Source organism: Protomyctophum parallelum (assembly GCF_964188405.1).
Source record: "Protomyctophum parallelum genome assembly, chromosome: 10".
Classification (NCBI taxonomy): domain Eukaryota; kingdom Metazoa; phylum Chordata; class Actinopteri; order Myctophiformes; family Myctophidae; genus Protomyctophum; species Protomyctophum parallelum.
In genome coordinates this window covers 52,117,706-52,135,468 of record NC_139704.1, presented here as the reverse complement: position 1 = coordinate 52,135,468, position 17,763 = coordinate 52,117,706, and the positions used below count along the sequence as shown (strand labels likewise).

Sequence of the window (17,763 nt, the reverse complement as noted above, 5' to 3'; positions counted from 1 at the left end):
TTACAGTACTGATTACAGTACTGATTACAGTACTGATTACAGTACTGTAATCAGTACTGTAAACAGTACTGATTACAGTACTGATTCAACAGAACTGTAGTAGTATTACCGGCATCAAAACGCACTAAAAGTATCAACAGTAGAACGTGTACTCATTAGGCAGAACGTCTGTTTAGGTCAAAGGAACGTTCTGGAACAGCCGTTCTCCAAGTGGTGGTCCAATCCTTACAGTTAATGAAATAAACCTTTAGCTCTACTGTATAAGGAATCAGATATTCCCTTAAATAAACCTTTAGCTATACTGTATAAGGAATCAGATATTCCCTTAAATAAACCTTTAGCTCTACTGTATAAGGAATCAGATATTCCCTTACGGGTCTGTATCTCTATACTGTAAGGAATCAGATATTCCCTTACGGGTCTGTATCTCTGTACTGTAAGGAATCAGATATTCCCTTACGGGTCTGTATTTCTGTACTGTAAGGAATCAGATATTCCCTTACGGGTCTGTATCTCAGTATACTGTAAGGAATCAGATATTCCCTTACGGGTCTGTATCTCTTGAGACAGAGGGTACACAAATGCAACCGCTTGTATACTGTAGTACACTTTACGATTACGCTGTTACGACGGTCCTGGTGGGCTCAATGCGCACCAAACTGTAGATCCAGTGTGTGTGTGTGTGTGTGTGTGTGTGTGTGTGTGTGTGTGTGTGTGTGTGTGTGTGTGTGTGTGTGTGTGTGTGTGTGTGTGTGTGTGTGTGTGTGTGTGTGTGCGTAGCGGCCCCTAGTGGAAGGTGACGTGCAGGCCGTCGACGGGGTGCACGATGGGTACGGTCTGCATGGTGGGGTAGTCGCGGGAGGCCAGGGACCAGCAGGTGGTGCTGCTGAGCAGCTCCACCGCCAGCGTCTTCAGGATGAGGCGCGCCAGCTCCCGCCCCACGCAGCTCCGCACGCCCCCGCCAAACGGCACGTAGCTGAAACGACCGCCTCCGTTCCTGACCCCGCCCCCACCCCCGCTCGGATCGCCCTCCCCGCCAGAGGGGGCGCCAGAGGAGGAGGAGGTGGTGGAGAAGCGTTCGGGGTCGAAGGTCGAAGGGTTCTGGAAGATGGCGGCCGTCTCGTGCGTGTCTCTGATGCTGTACATGACGCTCCAACCCTTTGGGATCTGGCAACCCTACAGGACGGAGAGAAACCAGTTCACTGTACAGAGAAACCAGTTCACTGTAAGAGAAACCAGTTCACTGTACAGAGAAACCAGTTTACTGTACATGACGCTCCAACCCTTTGCGATCTGGCAACCCTATACAGGACAGAGAAACCAGTTCACTGTACAGATAAACCAGTTCACTGTACAGAGAAACCAGTTCACTGTACAGAGAAACCAGTTTACTGTACAGAGAAACCAGTTCACTGTACAGAGAAACCAGTTCACTGTACAGAGAAACCAGTTCACTGTACAGAGAAACCAGTTCACTGTACAGAGAAACCAGTTCACTGTACAGAGAAACCAGTTCACTGTAAGAGAAACCAGTTTACTGTAAGAGAAACCAGTTCACTGTACAGAGAAACCAGTTTACTGTACAGAGAAACCAGTTCACTGTACAGAGAAACCAGTTCACTGTACAGAGAAACCAGTTCACTGTACAGAGAAACCAGTTCACTGTAAGAGAAACCAGTTTACTGTACAGAGAAACCAGTTCACTGTAAGAGAAACCAGTTCACTGTAAGAGAAACCAGTTTACTGTAAGATAAACCAGTTCACTGTACAGAGAAACCAGTTCACTGTAAGAGAAACCAGTTCACTGTAAGAGAAACCAGTTTACTGTAAGAGAAACCAGTTCACTGTACAGAGAAACCAGTTTACTGTACAGAGAAACCAGTTCACTGTACAGAGAAACCAGTTCACTGTACAGAGAAACCAGTTCACTGTACAGAGAAACCAGTTCACTGTACAGAGAAACCAGTTCACTGTACAGAGAAACCAGTTCACTGTACAGAGAAACCAGTTCACTGTACAGAGAAACCAGTTCACTGTACAGAGAAACCAGTTCACTGTAAGAGAAACCAGTTTACTGTAAGAGAAACCAGTTCACTGTACAGAGAAACCAGTTTACTGTACAGAGAAACCAGTTTACTGTACAGAGAAACCAGTTTACTGTACAGAGAAACCAGTTCACTGTACAGAGAAACCAGTTTACTGTACAGAGAAACCAGTTTACTGTAAGAGAAACCAGTTCACTGTACAGAGAAACCAGTTTACTGTACAGAGAAACCAGTTTACTGTACAGAGAAACCAGTTCACTGTAAGAGAAACCAGTTCACTGTACAGAGAAACCAGTTCACTGTAAGAGAAACCAGTTTACTGTACAGAGAAACCAGTTCACTGTAAGAGAAACCAGTTCACTGTACAGAGAAACCAGTTCACTGTAAGAGAAACCAGTTCACTGTACAGAGAAACCAGTTTACTGTACAGAGAAACCAGTTTACTGTAAGAGAAACCAGTTTACTGTACAGAGAAACCAGTTCACTGTACAGAGAAACCAGTTCACTGTAAGAGAAACCAGTTCACTGTACAGAGAAACCAGTTCACTGTACAGAGAAACCAGTTCACTGTAAGAGAAACCAGTTCACTGTAAGATAAACCAGTTCACTGTACAGAGAAACCAGTTTACTGTACAGAGAAACCAGTTTACTGTACAGAGAAACCAGTTTACTGTACAGAGAAACCAGTTGATGTTCTGTATAAAGTAACAGAACATCATAACCCCCCAGTATAAAGTAACAAAACATCACACCCCCCCAGTATAAAGGGACAGAACATGGTATATAACTCACGTCCAGCTCAAAGGTCCTGAGCGCCGTGCGGTATCCTCCAGAGACCGGCGGCAGGAAGCGCAGCACCTCCTTCACCACGCAGTCCAGGTAGCGGAGCCGGGCCAGCCGCTCCAGACTGAGGGCGGGGACCAGGAACGATGATGCCCCGCCCTCCCCCTCCCCCTCCTCCTCCTCGCCTCCGGCCGCTGGCCCCCGGGGACCGTCGTCTCTCGGCGGTCCGCCGCTCGCGTCCGTCCGGCGGTCCCTCTCGGGGCGCCGCAGCCCCTCGGCCTCCAGCTCCAGGCGGGCCTTGCGGGCCACGGCCGGGTGACGGAGCAGCTGGAGGACCAATGAGGTCGCGGCGCTGGCCGTGGTGGAGTGAGCGGCGAAGATCAGCTCCACCGCCGTCTCCTGAGAGAGAGAGAGGGGGAGAGAGAGAGAGAGAGAGAGAGGGAGAGAGAGAGAGGGAGAGGGAGAGAGAGAGAGAGAGAGAGAGAGAGAGAGAGAGAGAGATTAATGATTATTATTATTATTATTATTATTATTATTATTATTATTATTATTATTATTATTATTATTATTATTAGTACCAGTAAGACGCCCTGAACAGACTGCTGGGCGAGCGCCGGCGCTTTGGCATCAACATATGGCATGAATTCTGTACTGGCCATATATGGAGCGTGTGACAGAGCAGCCTCATTGGAATGAGTTTGGACTCGCACAGCCCGTGACAACCGCACGCACGCACACACACACACACACACACACACACACACACACACACACACACCGGTCCGTCCGTGACACCGTGACCATGCACGTTTATGACAGTCTATATTTGATTGCCTCGCTGCAGTGGCTGGGGCTGTCACGTGTCAATTATATGGATGTGCTAAACGTTAACGTAGCCGATGTGGTACTGGTGGTGGTGGTGGTGGGCTGGGTTACCTATCTCCTAAACCGTATAACGTAGCCGATGTGGTACTGAGGAAGCTCCATATATGGGGATATAAGGGTGACAGCGGTGGCAGCTCCATATATGGAGATCTAAGGGTGGCAGCGGGGGCAGCTCCATATATGGGGATATAAGGGTGGCAGCGGGAGGAAGCTCCATATATGGAGATCTAAGGGTGGCAGCGGGGGCAGCTCCATATATGGAGATCTAAGGGTGGCAGTGGGCGCAGCTCCATGTATGGAGATCTAAGGGTGGCAGCGGGGGCAGCTCCATATATGGAGATCTAAGGGTGGCAGTGGGCGCAGCTCCATGTATGGAGATCTAAGGGTGGCAGCGGGGGCAGTGTCTTGATTGTATCATCCATTCACCCCTATCTTCATCTCCTGTGTGCTGAGGTGGTATCCCTACCTTCATCTCCTGTGTGCTGAGGTGGTATCCCTACCTTCATCTCCTGTGTGCTGAGGTGGTATCCCTACCTTCATCTCCTGTGTGCTGAGGTGGTATCCCTACCTTCATCTCCTGTGTACTGAGGTGGTATCCCTACCTTCATCTCCTGTGTACTGAGGTGGTATCCCTACCTTCATCTCCTGTGTGCTGAGGTGGTATCCCTACCTTCATCTCCTGTGTGCTGAGGTGGTATCCATACCTTCATCTCCTGTGTGCTGAGGTGGTATCCATACCTTCATCTCCTGTGTGCTGAGGTGGTATCCTTACCTTCATCTCCTGTGTGCTGAGGTGGTATCCCTACCTTCATCTCCTGTGTGCTGAGGTGGTATCCCTACCTTCATCTCCTGTGTGCTGAGGTGGTATCCATGCCTTCATCTCCTGTGTGCTGAGGTGGTATCCCTACCTTCATCTCCTGTGTGCTGAGGTGGTATCCCTACCTTCATCTCCTGTGTGCTGAGGTGGTATCCTTACCTTCATCTCCTGTGTGCTGAGGTGGTATCCCTACCTTCATCTCCTGTGTGCTGAGGTGGTATCCCTACCTTCATCTCCTGTGTGCTGAGGTGGTATCCCTACCTTCATCTCCTGTGTGCTGAGGTGGTATCCTTACCTTCATCTCCTGTGTGCTGAGGTGGTATCCCTACCTTCATCTCCTGTGTGCTGAGGTGGTATCCCTACCTTCATCTCCTGTGTGCTGAGGTGGTATCTCTACCTTCATCTCCTGTGTGCTGAGGTGGTATCCATACCTTCATCTCCTGTGTGCTGAGGTGGTATCCCTACCTTCATCTCCTGTGTGCTGAGGTGGTATCCATGCTCCTTGGCGCTGCTCATCATGTAATCGAAGGCATCGTAGTATTTCTCCTCGTCGCTGTGTTGCTGGCTCATCTTCTCTGCTATGATCTGCTCCATGTTAGCATGCAGGATTTCACGAGCCTTAATGCCCTGGATTCAAAGAGAAAATACACAATATTTAGCCTCTGCTAATACTACAATACAGTACAATACAATACTGCTAATACTACAATACAGTACTATAATACTACCGTACTAGTACAAAGTCTGATCGGACCCTACAAACAGATCAGCCAACACAGGGACGCTGGAAGCACCTTCACTAAAAACGCTCCACACGTCCCAAACTCTGGACAACGCTCCACGCATCCCAAACTCTGGGACAACGCTCCACACGTCCCACACTCTGGGACAACGCTCCACACGTCCCAAACTCTGGACAACGCTCCACACGTCCCAAACTCTGGGACAACGCTCCACACGTCCCAAACTCTGGGACAACAACGCTCCACACGTCCCACACTCTGGGACAACGCTCCACACGTCCCAAACTCTGGACAACGCTCCACACGTCCCAAACTCTGGGACAACGCTCCACACGTCCCAAACTCTGGGACAACGCTCCACACGTCCCACACTCTGGGACAACAACGCTCCACACGTCCCACACTCTGGGACAACGCTCCACACGTCCCACACTCTGGGACAACGCTCCACACGTCCCACACTCTGGGACAACGCTCCACACGTCCCAAACTCTGGGACAACAACGCTCCACACGTCCCAAACTCTGGGACAACGCTCCACACGTCCCCAAACTCTGCTCCTTTCTGGCTCCAAAACTCTGGACAACGCTCCACACGTCCCAAAACTCTGGACAACGCTCCACACGTCCCAAACTCTGGGACAACGCTCCACACGTCCCAAACTCTGGGACAACGCTCCACACGTCCCAAACTCTGGGACAACGCTCCACACGTCCCACACTCTGGGACAACAACGCTCCACACGTCCCACACTCTGGGACAACGCTCCACACGTCCCAAACTCTGGGACAACAACGCTCCACACGTCCCACACTCTGGGACAACAACGCTCCACACGTCCCAAACTCTGGGACAACGCTCCACACGTCCCAAACTCTGGGACAACGCGCCACACGTCCCACACTCTGGGACAACGCTCCACACGTCCCAAACTCTGGGACAACGCTCCACACGTCCCAAACTCTGCTCCTTTCTGGCTCCAAAACTATGGAATGAACTTCCCATTGCGGTCAGTCAGAACTACAGACTCACTCCCAATCTAAACTATGGAATGAACTTCCCATTGCGGTCAGTCAGAACTACAGACTCACTCCCAATCTAAACTATGGAATGAACTTATCATTACAGTCAGAACTACAGACTCACTCCCAATCTAAACTATGGAATGAACTTGTCATTACAGTCAGAACTACAGACTCACTCCCAATCTAAACTATGGAATGAACTTCTCATTACAGTCAGAACTACAGACTCACTCCCAATCTAAACTATGGAATGAACTTCCCATTGCAGTCAGAACTACAGACTCACTCCCAATCTAAACTATGGAATGAACTTCCCATTGCAGTCAGAACTACAGACTCACTCCCAATCTAAACTATGGAATGAACTTCCCATTGCAGTCAGAACTACAGACTCACTCCCAATCTAAACTATGGAATGAACTTCCCATTGCAGTCAGAACTACAGACTCACTCCCAATCTAAACTATGGAATGAACTTCTCATTACAGTCAGAACTACAGACTCACTCCCAATCTAAACTATGGAATGAACTTCCCATTTCAGTCAGAACTACAGACTCACTCCCAATCTAAACTATGGAATGAACTTCCCATTGCAGTCAGAACAACAGACTCACTCCCAATCTAAACTATGGAATGAACTTCCCATTGCAGTCAGAACTACAGACTCACTCCCAATCTAAACTATGGAATGAACTTCCCATTGCAGTCAGAACTACAGACTCACTCCCAATCTAAACTATGGAATGAACTTCCCATTTCAGTCAGAACTACAGACTCACTCCCAATCTAAACTATGGAATGAACTTCCCATTGCAGTCAGAACAACAGACTCACTCCCAATCTAAACTATGGAATGAACTTCCCATTGCAGTCAGAACTACAGACTCACTCCCAATCTAAACTATGGAATGAACTTCCCATTTCAGTCAGAACTACAGACTCACTCCCAATCTAAACTATGGAATGAACTTCCCATTGCAGTCAGAACAACAGACTCACTCCCAATCTAAACTATGGAATGAACTTCCCATTGCAGTCAGAACTACAGACTCACTCCCAATCTAAACTATGGAATGAACTTCCCATTGCAGTCAGAACTACAGACTCACTCCCAATCTAAACTATGGAATGAACTTCCCATTGCAGTCAGAACTACAGACTCACTCCCAATCTAAACTATGGAATGAACTTCCCATTGCAGTCAGAACTACAGACTCACTCCCAATCTAAACTATGGAATGAACTTCCCATTGCAGTCAGAACTACAGACTCACTCCCAATCTAAACTATGGAATGAACTTCCCATTGCAGTCAGAACTACAGACTCACTCCCAATCTAAACTATGGAATGAACTTCCCATTGCAGTCAGAACTACAGACTCACTCCCAATCTAAACTATGGAATGAACTTCCCATTGCAGTCAGAACTACAGACTCACTCCCAATCTAAACTATGGAATGAACTTCCCATTACAGTCAGAACTACAGACTCACTCCCAATCTAAACTATGGAATGAACTTCCCATTGCAGTCAGAACTACAGACTCACTCCCAATCTAAACTATGGAATGAACTTCCCATTGCAGTCAGAACTACAGACTCACTCCCAATCTAAACTATGGAATGAACTTCCCATTGCAGTCAGAACTACAGACTCACTCCCAATCTAAACTATGGAATGAACTTCCCATTGCAGTCAGAACTACAGACTCACTCCCAATCTAAACTATGGAATGAACTTCTCATTGCAGTCAGAACTACAGACTCACTCCCAATCTAAACGTATGGAATGAACTTCGCATTGCAGTCAGAACTACAGACTCACTCCCAATCTAAACTATGGAATGAACTTCCCATTGCAGTCAGAACTACAGACTCACTCCCAATCTAAACTATGGAATGAACTTCCCATTACAGTCAGAACTACAGACTCACTCCCAATCTAAACTATGGAATGAACTTCCCATTGCAGTCAGAACTACAGACTCACTCCCAATCTAAACGTATGGAATGAACTTCCCATTACAGTCAGAACTACAGACTCACTCCCAATCTAAACTATGGAATGAACTTCCCATTTCAGTCAGAACTACAGACTCACTCCCAATCTAAACTATGGAATGAACTTCCCATTTCAGTCAGAACTACAGACTCACTCCCAATCTAAACTATGGAATGAACTTCTCATTACAGTCAGAACTACAGACTCACTCCCAATCTAAACTATGGAATGAACTTCCCATTGCAGTCAGAACTACAGACTCACTCCCAATCTAAACGTATGGAATGAACTTCCCATTGCAGTCAGAACTACAGACTCACTCCCAATCTAAACTATGGAATGAACTTCCCATTGCAGTCAGAACTACAGACTCACTCCCAATCTAAACTATGGAATGAACTTCCCATTGCAGTCAGAACTACAGACTCACTCCCAATCTAAACTATGGAATGAACTTCCCATTGCAGTCAGAACTACAGACTCACTCCCAATCTAAACGTATGGAATGAACTTCCCATTGCAGTCAGAACTACAGACTCACTCCCAATCTAAACGTATGGAATGAACTTCCCATTGCAGTCAGAACTACAGACTCACTCCCAATCTAAACTATGGAATGAACTTCCCATTGCAGTCAGAACTACAGACTCACTCCCAATCTAAACTATGGAATGAACTTCCCATTGCAGTCAGAACTACAGACTCACTCCCAATCTAAACTATGGAATGAACTTCCCATTGCAGTCAGAACTACAGACTCACTCCCAATCTAAACTATGGAATGAACTTCCCACTGCAGTCAGAACTACAGACTCACTCCCAATCTAAACTATGGAATGAACTTCCCATTGCAGTCAGAATTACAGACTCACTCCCAATCTAAACTATGGAATGAACTTCCCATTGCAGTCAGAATTACAGACTCACTCCCAATCTAAACTATGGAATGAACTTCCCATTGCAGTCAGAACTACAGACTCACTCCCAATCTAAACGTATGGAATGAACTTCCCACTGCAGTCAGAACTACAGACTCACTCCCAATCTAAACTATGGAATGAACTTCCCATTGCAGTCAGAACTACAGACTCACTCCCAATCTAAACTATGGAATGAACTTCCCATTGCAGTCAGAACTACAGACTCACTCCCAATCTAAACTATGGAATGAACTTCCCATTGCAGTCAGAACTACAGACTCACTCCCAATCTAAACTATGGAATGAACTTCCCATTGCAGTCAGAACTACAGACTCACTCCCAATCTAAACTATGGAATGAACTTCCCATTACAGTCAGAACTGCAGACTCACTCCCAATCTAAACTATGGAATGAACTTCTCATTACAGTCAGAACTACAGACTCACTCCCAATCTAAACTATGGAATGAACTTCCCATTGCAGTCAGAACTACAGACTCACTCCCAATCTAAACTATGGAATGAACTTCCCATTACAGTCAGAACTGCAGACTCACTCCCAATCTAAACTATGGAATGAACTTCCCATTGCAGTCAGAACTACAGACTCACTCCCAATCTAAACTATGGAATGAACTTCCCATTGCAGTCAGAATTACAGACTCACTCCCAATCTAAACTATGGAATGAACTTCCCATTGCAGTCAGAATTACAGACTCACTCCCAATCTAAACTATGGAATGAACTTCCCATTGCAGTCAGAACTACAGACTCACTCCCAATCTAAACGTATGGAATGAACTTCCCACTGCAGTCAGAACTACAGACTCACTCCCAATCTAAACTATGGAATGAACTTCCCATTGCAGTCAGAATTACAGACTCACTCCCAATCTAAACTATGGAATGAACTTCCCATTGCAGTCAGAATTACAGACTCACTCCCAATCTAAACTATGGAATGAACTTCCCATTGCAGTCAGAACTACAGACTCACTCCCAATCTAAACGTATGGAATGAACTTCCCACTGCAGTCAGAACTACAGACTCACTCCCAATCTAAACTATGGAATGAACTTCCCATTGCAGTCAGAACTACAGACTCACTCCCAATCTAAACTATGGAATGAACTTCCCATTGCAGTCAGAACTACAGACTCACTCCCAATCTAAACTATGGAATGAACTTCCCATTGCAGTCAGAACTACAGACTCACTCCCAATCTAAACTATGGAATGAACTTCCCATTGCAGTCAGAACTACAGACTCACTCCCAATCTAAACTATGGAATGAACTTCCCATTACAGTCAGAACTGCAGACTCACTCCCAATCTAAACTATGGAATGAACTTCTCATTACAGTCAGAACTACAGACTCACTCCCAATCTAAACTATGGAATGAACTTCCCATTGCAGTCAGAACTACAGACTCACTCCCAATCTAAACTATGGAATGAACTTCCCATTACAGTCAGAACTGCAGACTCACTCCCAATCTAAACTATGGAATGAACTTCTCATTACAGTCAGAACTACAGACTCACCTTCCGGAGGCCGCTGAATGGCGCGTCAATGGGCAGGGAGAACAGGTTGTTCATCAGCTCCTGGAAGGTCCCGGCCAGCCCGACGAGCCTCTCCTCGTCCAGACGCAGCCCCAGCAGGACGCGCGCCGCCACGCGGAACGTCAGGGAGCGCGCCGCCGCGTACACCTCCACCGCCGCGGCGCCGCCACCGGGGGGCTCCACCGAGCACCACTTCCTCACCTCCGCCCGCACCACTTCCTGGACGCGAGGCAGGTAGGTCTCCAGCGCGGCGCGGCTGAACACCTTGGCCAGGATCTGGTGTGTGACACAGAACGTCCAAATATGGACATATGTTAACACTGAACACCTTGGCCAGGATCTGGTGTGTGACACAGAACGTCCATATTATGGACAGATGTTAACCCATTCTGACCTGAGATCAGATCCTAAAAATGTCAGTCGTTCTTTGATTTTTCAAAAATAGCAGACCTACAAGCTCGTATCGCGCCACTCGTATCGCGCTATGAGCTTGTAGATCTGCTATTTTTCAATAGCTAAAGCGTGACGACATGATGCTAACACCAAAACGGGTTCCCGTTCAAAATGGGTTAGCTTGGCGATGATCTGGTGTGACACAGAACGTCCATATAAAACTGAAACTAAATTAAAACTAAGCTATGATGACTAAAACTAAGACTAAATATACTGACAATTTCGTCGACAAATAAAACCTAGACTAAAATGTTAGGAAGGGACTAGTGGACAAGAGATCCAGTATAAGTCATTTTACACTTGGTTGCATGCTGAAAATAGCCGATCTACAAGCTCACAACGCGTCGCAGTTGTGAGCTTGTAGATCGGCAATTTTCAGCAAGTGTAAAATAAGTCATTATGACGGCAACAAGGCCCGCAAAAATACATTTTAGTCGACTAAATCACCTGTAGATTTAGTCAACTAAAATCTTATGACATTTAGTCGACTAAAACTAGACTAACACTAAGACATTCCAGGTGACTAAAATGTGACTAAGACTAAGTGAAAACTATTCAGGAGACTAAATGACTAAAACTAAAATAGAAATTTGCGGCCAAAAACAACACTGACGTCCATATATGGACAGATGTTAATACTGAACACCTTGGCGAGGATCTGGTGTGACGCAGAACGCCCATATATGGACAGATGTTAACCCATTTTGACCTGAGATCAGGTTCTAAAAAACATCCTGACAGTTTTCTGAAAAAGCTATATGTTTCTATGTCAGTCGTTCTTCAATTTTTTTTTTTAATAGCAGACCTACAAGCTCGTAGCGCGCGATCTGATATTTTTCAATAGCTAAAGCATAACCTATAATGCTAACACCAAAAGGGGTTCCCGCCCAAAATGGGTTAATACTGAACACCTTGGCGAGGATCTGGTTGGTGTGTGCGTGCCAGAACGTCCATATAATATGGACGCAGGTTAAAACTCATTCTGCGCCACCAGTGCCATCTGGTGGCTGAATTTATACTTGTATAAGATCGCCACCGTTCACTTTCGGCAGAAGCATTATCCGGGGGTCCCCAGGGGGTCCCCAGGGGGTCCCCAGGGGGTCCCCAGGCCAAAACGCTGAGAACCCAGAATAAACCCTGAAATAATGACAACAAACACACAATATTTTGGGCCAAACAAAGAATTACAAAGAAGAAAAACAACAACAAAAAAGGCGTTTTTTTTCTACTTTCTAATTCTTTGTTTGGCCCAAAATATTGTGTGTGTTTGTCATGATTTGTCACGACAAGAGTTGGCTTCGTACGACGCTTAAAAGGTCTTTAAATGAATAAAGCACGAAATGCCTATGGGAGAAAATGCATTGGGATTCATTTCCTGGGCCACTCGTCGTTCTGAAAGGGGGAGGGACTGCGACGCTCTATTGGGCCCCAGGGTGGTGTTAACGGTACCTTTCTCTGGGCCCTGTGGAGGTGTTGGGCCCCAGGGTGGAGTTAACGGTACCTTTCTCTGGGCCCGGTGGAGGTATTGGGCCCCAGGGTGGAGTTAACGGTACCTTTCTCTGGGCCCTGTGGAGGTGTTGGGCCCCAGGGTGCTGTTAATGGTACCTTTCTCTGGACCCTGTGGAGGTGTTGGGCCCCAGGGTGGTGTTAACTGTACCTTTCTCTGGGCCCTGTGGAGGTGTTGGGCCCCAGGGTGGTGTTAACGGTACCTTTCTCTGGGCCCTGTGGAGGTGTTGGGCCCCAGGGTGGTGCTAACGGTACCTTTCTCTGGGCCCTGTGGAGGTATTGGGCCCCAGGGTGGTGTTAACGGTACCTTTCTCTTGGCCCTGTGGAGGTATTGAGCCCCAGGGTGGTGTTAACGGTACCTTTCTCTTGGCCCTGTGGAGGTATTGGGCCCCAGGGTGGTGTTAACGGTACCTTTCTCTTGGCCCGGTGGAGGTATTGGGCCCCAGGGTGGTGTTAACGGTACCTTTCTCTGGGCCCTGTGGAGGTGTTGGGCCCCAGGGTGGTGTTAACGGTACCTTTCTCTTGGCCCTGTGGAGGTGTTGGGCCCCAGGGTGGTGCTAACGGTACCTTTCTCTGGGCCCTGTGGAGGTGTTGGGCCCCAGGGTGGAGTTATAACGGTACCTTTCTCTGGGCCCTGTGGAGGTGTTGGGCCCCAGGGTGGAGTTAACGGTACCTTTCTCTGGGCCCTGTGGAGGTGTTGGGCCCCAGGGTGGAGTTATAACGGTACCTTTCTCTTGGCCCGGTGGAGCTCCCCCACAGAGTTGACCAGCGTGTTGGGCCCCAGGGTGGAGTTAACGGTACCTTTCTCTTGGCCCGGTGGAGCTCCCCCACAGAGTTGACCAGCGTGTTGGGCCCCAGGGTGGAGTTAACGGTACCTTTCTCTTGGCCCGGTGGAGGTCCCCCACAGAGTTGACCAGCGTGTTGGGCCCCAGGGTGGAGTTAACGGTACCTTTCTCTGGGCCCTGTGGAGGTGTTGGGCCCCAGGGTGGAGTTAACGGTACCTTTCTCTGGGCCCTGTGGAGGTGTTGGGCCCCAGGGTGGAGTTAACGGTACCTTTCTCTTGGCCCGGTGGAGCTCCCCCACAGAGTTGACCAGCGTGTTGGGCCCCAGGGTGGAGTTAACGGTACCTTTCTCTTGGCCCGGTGGAGCTCCCCCACAGAGTTGACCAGCGTGTTGGGCCCCAGGGTGGTGCTAACGGTACCTTTCTCTTGGCCCGGTGGAGCTCCCCCACAGAGTTGACCAGCGTGTTGGGCCCCAGGGTGGAGTTAACGGTACCTTTCTCTTGGCCCGGTGGAGCTCCCCCACAGAGTTGACCAGCGTGTTGGGCCCCAGGGTGGAGTTAACGGTACCTTTCTCTTGGCCCGGTGGAGCTCCCCCACAGAGTTGACCAGCGTGTTGGGCCCCAGGATGGTCCTGGTGCTCTGGGGCCACTGCGTGGCCACCAGGCTGTGCTCGCCCAGCAGGATCTTCCTGATGTTGTCGCTTCCCGTCACCCTGACGAGCGGCTTGCCCAGCAGGTGGGTCTTAAACACGTTGCCGTGGCGCGCCCGCCGACACGTGTGGAAGTTTGACCCCTGGAGGGAGGGGGGGAGGGGGGGGGAATTAAAAGACTTCAGTGCACTGTGTCTAAATATGTTGCGACCGCAGGTCACAACATGTTTCAGGCACAATGCAAGGAATAAATGCATTCGCCATGTATCGGAAAGGAAGTCTGATCCAATCATTTTTAGATTTCTCCAGTTTAATCCTGCGTTTAGGTTTTGTTGTTTTCAAGATCTTATTTTAGGCATGTTTAAACCTCCCGGAAAATCCGTGTTGAGGTTCTTAATCCACTGTTTTTCATTAAAACTTTGTCCTAAAACTGTCCAGTTGGGATTGTGTTGAAGTCCAGCGCATTTTAGAGCTTCAATGCCATGAGCCATGAAATGTTGCACAAACCTTGTGGTTGTCTTTTTTCCATTGTTAATATTGTACCTGTGTTGTCCCAGCCTTGTACCTATTGTTTTACCCGTTTCTCCGACATATTGTAAACCACATTTGTCACATGTGATTAAGTAAATGCAGTTGCTGGTTCTGGTTGTTATTTGTTGTTTAATCTCTAACACGCGTTTTGTAGTTCTATTTTTGACTAATTGGGTTTGAAGTATTCTAGTCCCTCGCGTGCTGGTGTGTTGATTTCTTTTAGCTTGCTGTGTACTAGATAATCTTTAAGGTTTTTGTTTTTTCTGTAGGCCGATATAATTTTATAATCTTTTAGAAGATCATCCGTTCGGTTCTCAAAATTCCTTTTTATTCTGTTGTTGGCTAGTGTGCACTGTGTTGAATAACTGGTTATCAGGGCTAATTTAGGGCCTGGATCTCGCACTCTTACTTCTAAGAAGGTACTTTGAGCTTTCCGGAGGAATGTCCTAGTGTAACCTCTTAGTCTGAGAGCCTTAAATAGTGTTTTGCAAGCTATTTTGAAATCACTTCTTTGCGTGCAAATCCTGTGGAATCTTAGTAGTTGTGATTTGACTATCCCTGTGTAAGTGTGTCGGGTGAAATTACGTTTTGTGTAATAGGGCGTGGGTGTCTGTTTCTTTAAAGAATACTTTTAAATCTAGTTTCCCATTTGTGTTAAAGTTAGGGCCCTTAAAGATTGTTACATCAAGAAAGTCAATCCTTTCAATGTGTGTCACAAATTTTATCGTTATGGATCTATGATGGCTATTTAGAACATCAATAAATTCCTGGAATTCTTCCTTGCTATGTTCCCAGATTCCAAAAATATCATCCAGAAACCTATAATAATGTGTTGGTTTAAGTCTGCATTTTATATATATATATATTCTATAGATTGATCTGATTGGTTTTGGTTGGTTTAGATTGATCTGATTGGTTTGAAGCAGCCTTCTAGCCGTGGTTCAAACCAGCACCGCTCCACACCTAAAGCATTCGTTACCGTTATGGGAAATTTGGTCTCCAGATTTGACCCATCTCTGGGAGACCCCCCCCCCCCCCCCAATCCAACCCATTGATGCTGAGTGCCAAGCAGGGACTGACCCCCCCCCCCCCCCCCAATCCAACCCTTTGATGCTGAGTGCCAAGCAGGGACTGACCCCCCCTCCAATCCAACCCATTGATGCTGAGTGCCAAGCAGGGACTGACCCCCCCAATCCAACCCATTGATGCTGAGTGCCAAGCAGGGACTGACCCCCCCAATCCAACCCATTGATGCTGAGTGCCAAGCAGGGACTGACCCCCCAATCCAACCCATTGATGCTGAGTGCCAAGCAGGGACTGACCCCCAAATCCAACCCATTGATGCTGAGTGCCAAGCAGGGACTGACCCCCAAATCCAACCCATTGATGCTGAGTGCCAAGCAGGGACTGACCCCCCAATCCAACCCATTGATGCTGAGTGCCAAGCAGGGACTGACCCCCCCCCCCCCCCCCCCCCCAATCCAACCCATTGATGCTGAGTGCCAAGCAGGGACTGACCCCCCCCCCCCCCCCCAATCCAACCCATTGATGCTGAGTGCCAATGGATGGAGAGCCAGTTTTTAGCAGTGTTGTTTTCGTCGAGCGCGACGCGTTGTGAGCTTGTAGATCAGCTATTTTCAGCAAGTGTGAAATATGTCATTACGACAGCATCTAGCCCCGCCAAAACACATTTTAGTCGACTAAATCCCCCGTAGATTTAGTCGACTAAAATCGTATGACATTTAGTCGACTAAAACTGGACTAAACACTAACACATTCCAGGTGACTAAAATGTGACTAAAACTAAATGAAAACTATTCAAAAGACTATGACTAAAACTAAAATGTAAATGTGCTGCCAAAAACAACACTGGTTCTTATAGTCAGTTCTTATACTAAGAGTGCATTCTTAGTATAGTTCCTGTGCTGTCTGTATTCTCTGCATTGCTTCTGTCCAAACTAACATGTGTGTGCGTGAATGTATAGTTGCGAGGACTGTATGGATTGAATATGATTAGTGCAGGTCAGTCAGATGCACACTCACACACACACACACACACACACACACACACACACACACACACACACACACACACACACACACACACACACACAATGTTAACCTATATTTTGGAAGGCTTATAAAAAAGCAAAACTACAGTCTAACAGAAGTACGGTATACGACTTCATGTCTCTCTCTCTCTCTCTCTCTCTCTCTCTCTCTCTCTCTCTCTCTCTAAACTAAAGGTATTTCTGTCTATATGATAGACTTAGGACCGTCACATACAACGTTTAGACAGAGGGTGAAACAACTGCTTCAGCCCTGCTGCTTCAGTGGTTCTCACAGGGCTAAACCCTATGTTTCTATGTCAGTGGTTCTCACAGGGCTAAACCCTATGTTTCTATGTCAGTGGTTCTCACAGGGTTAAACCCTATGTTTCTATGTCAGTGGTTCTCACAGGGTTAAACACTATGTTTCTATGTCAGTGGTTCTCACAGGGTTAAACCCTATGTTTCTATGTCAGTGGTTCTCACAGGGTTAAACCCTATGTTTCTATGTCAGTGGTTCTCACAGGGTTAAACCCTATGTTTCTATGTCAGTGGTTCTCACAGGGTTAAACCCTATGCTTCTATGTCAGTGGTTCTCACAGGGTTAAACCCTATGCTTCTATGTCAGTGGTTCTCACAGGGTTAAACCCTATGTTTCTATGTCAGTGGTTCTCACAGGGTTAAACCCTATGTTTCTATGTCAGTGGTTCTCACAGGGTTAAACCCTATGTTTCTATGTCAGTGGTTCTCACAGGGTTAAACCCTATGTTTCTATGTCAGTGGTTCTCACAGGGTTAAACCCTATGTTTCTATGTCAGTGGTTCTCACAGGGTTAAACCCTATGTTTCTATGTCAGTGGTTCTCACAGGTTTAAACCCTATGTTTCTATGTCAGTGGTTCTCACAGGGTTAAACCCTATGTTTCTATGTCAGTGGTTCTCACAGGTTTAAACCCTATGTTTCTATGTCAGTGGTTCTCACAGGGTTAAACCCTATGTTTCTATG

General features: G+C 47.2%; 1 protein-coding gene across 1 annotated transcript in view; it reads right to left on the bottom strand.

Annotated features, from left to right (window-relative positions):
• Window positions 1-786: 786 nt before the first annotated feature.
• The window catches only part of LOC310865913 (cytochrome P450 26C1-like), a gene marked incomplete at both ends in the record, with an annotated part of 18,032 nt that continues 1,055 nt past the window's right edge, over window positions 787-17,763 (bottom strand). The window contains 5 exons of the mRNA XM_083775115.1: window positions 787-1,176; window positions 2,838-3,227; window positions 4,996-5,157; window positions 10,773-11,066; window positions 14,099-14,323. Coding sequence (XP_083631241.1) covers window positions 787-1,176; window positions 2,838-3,227; window positions 4,996-5,157; window positions 10,773-11,066; window positions 14,099-14,323 — 1,461 coding nt within the window. The remainder of the gene's footprint in view (window positions 1,177-2,837; window positions 3,228-4,995; window positions 5,158-10,772; window positions 11,067-14,098; window positions 14,324-17,763) is intronic.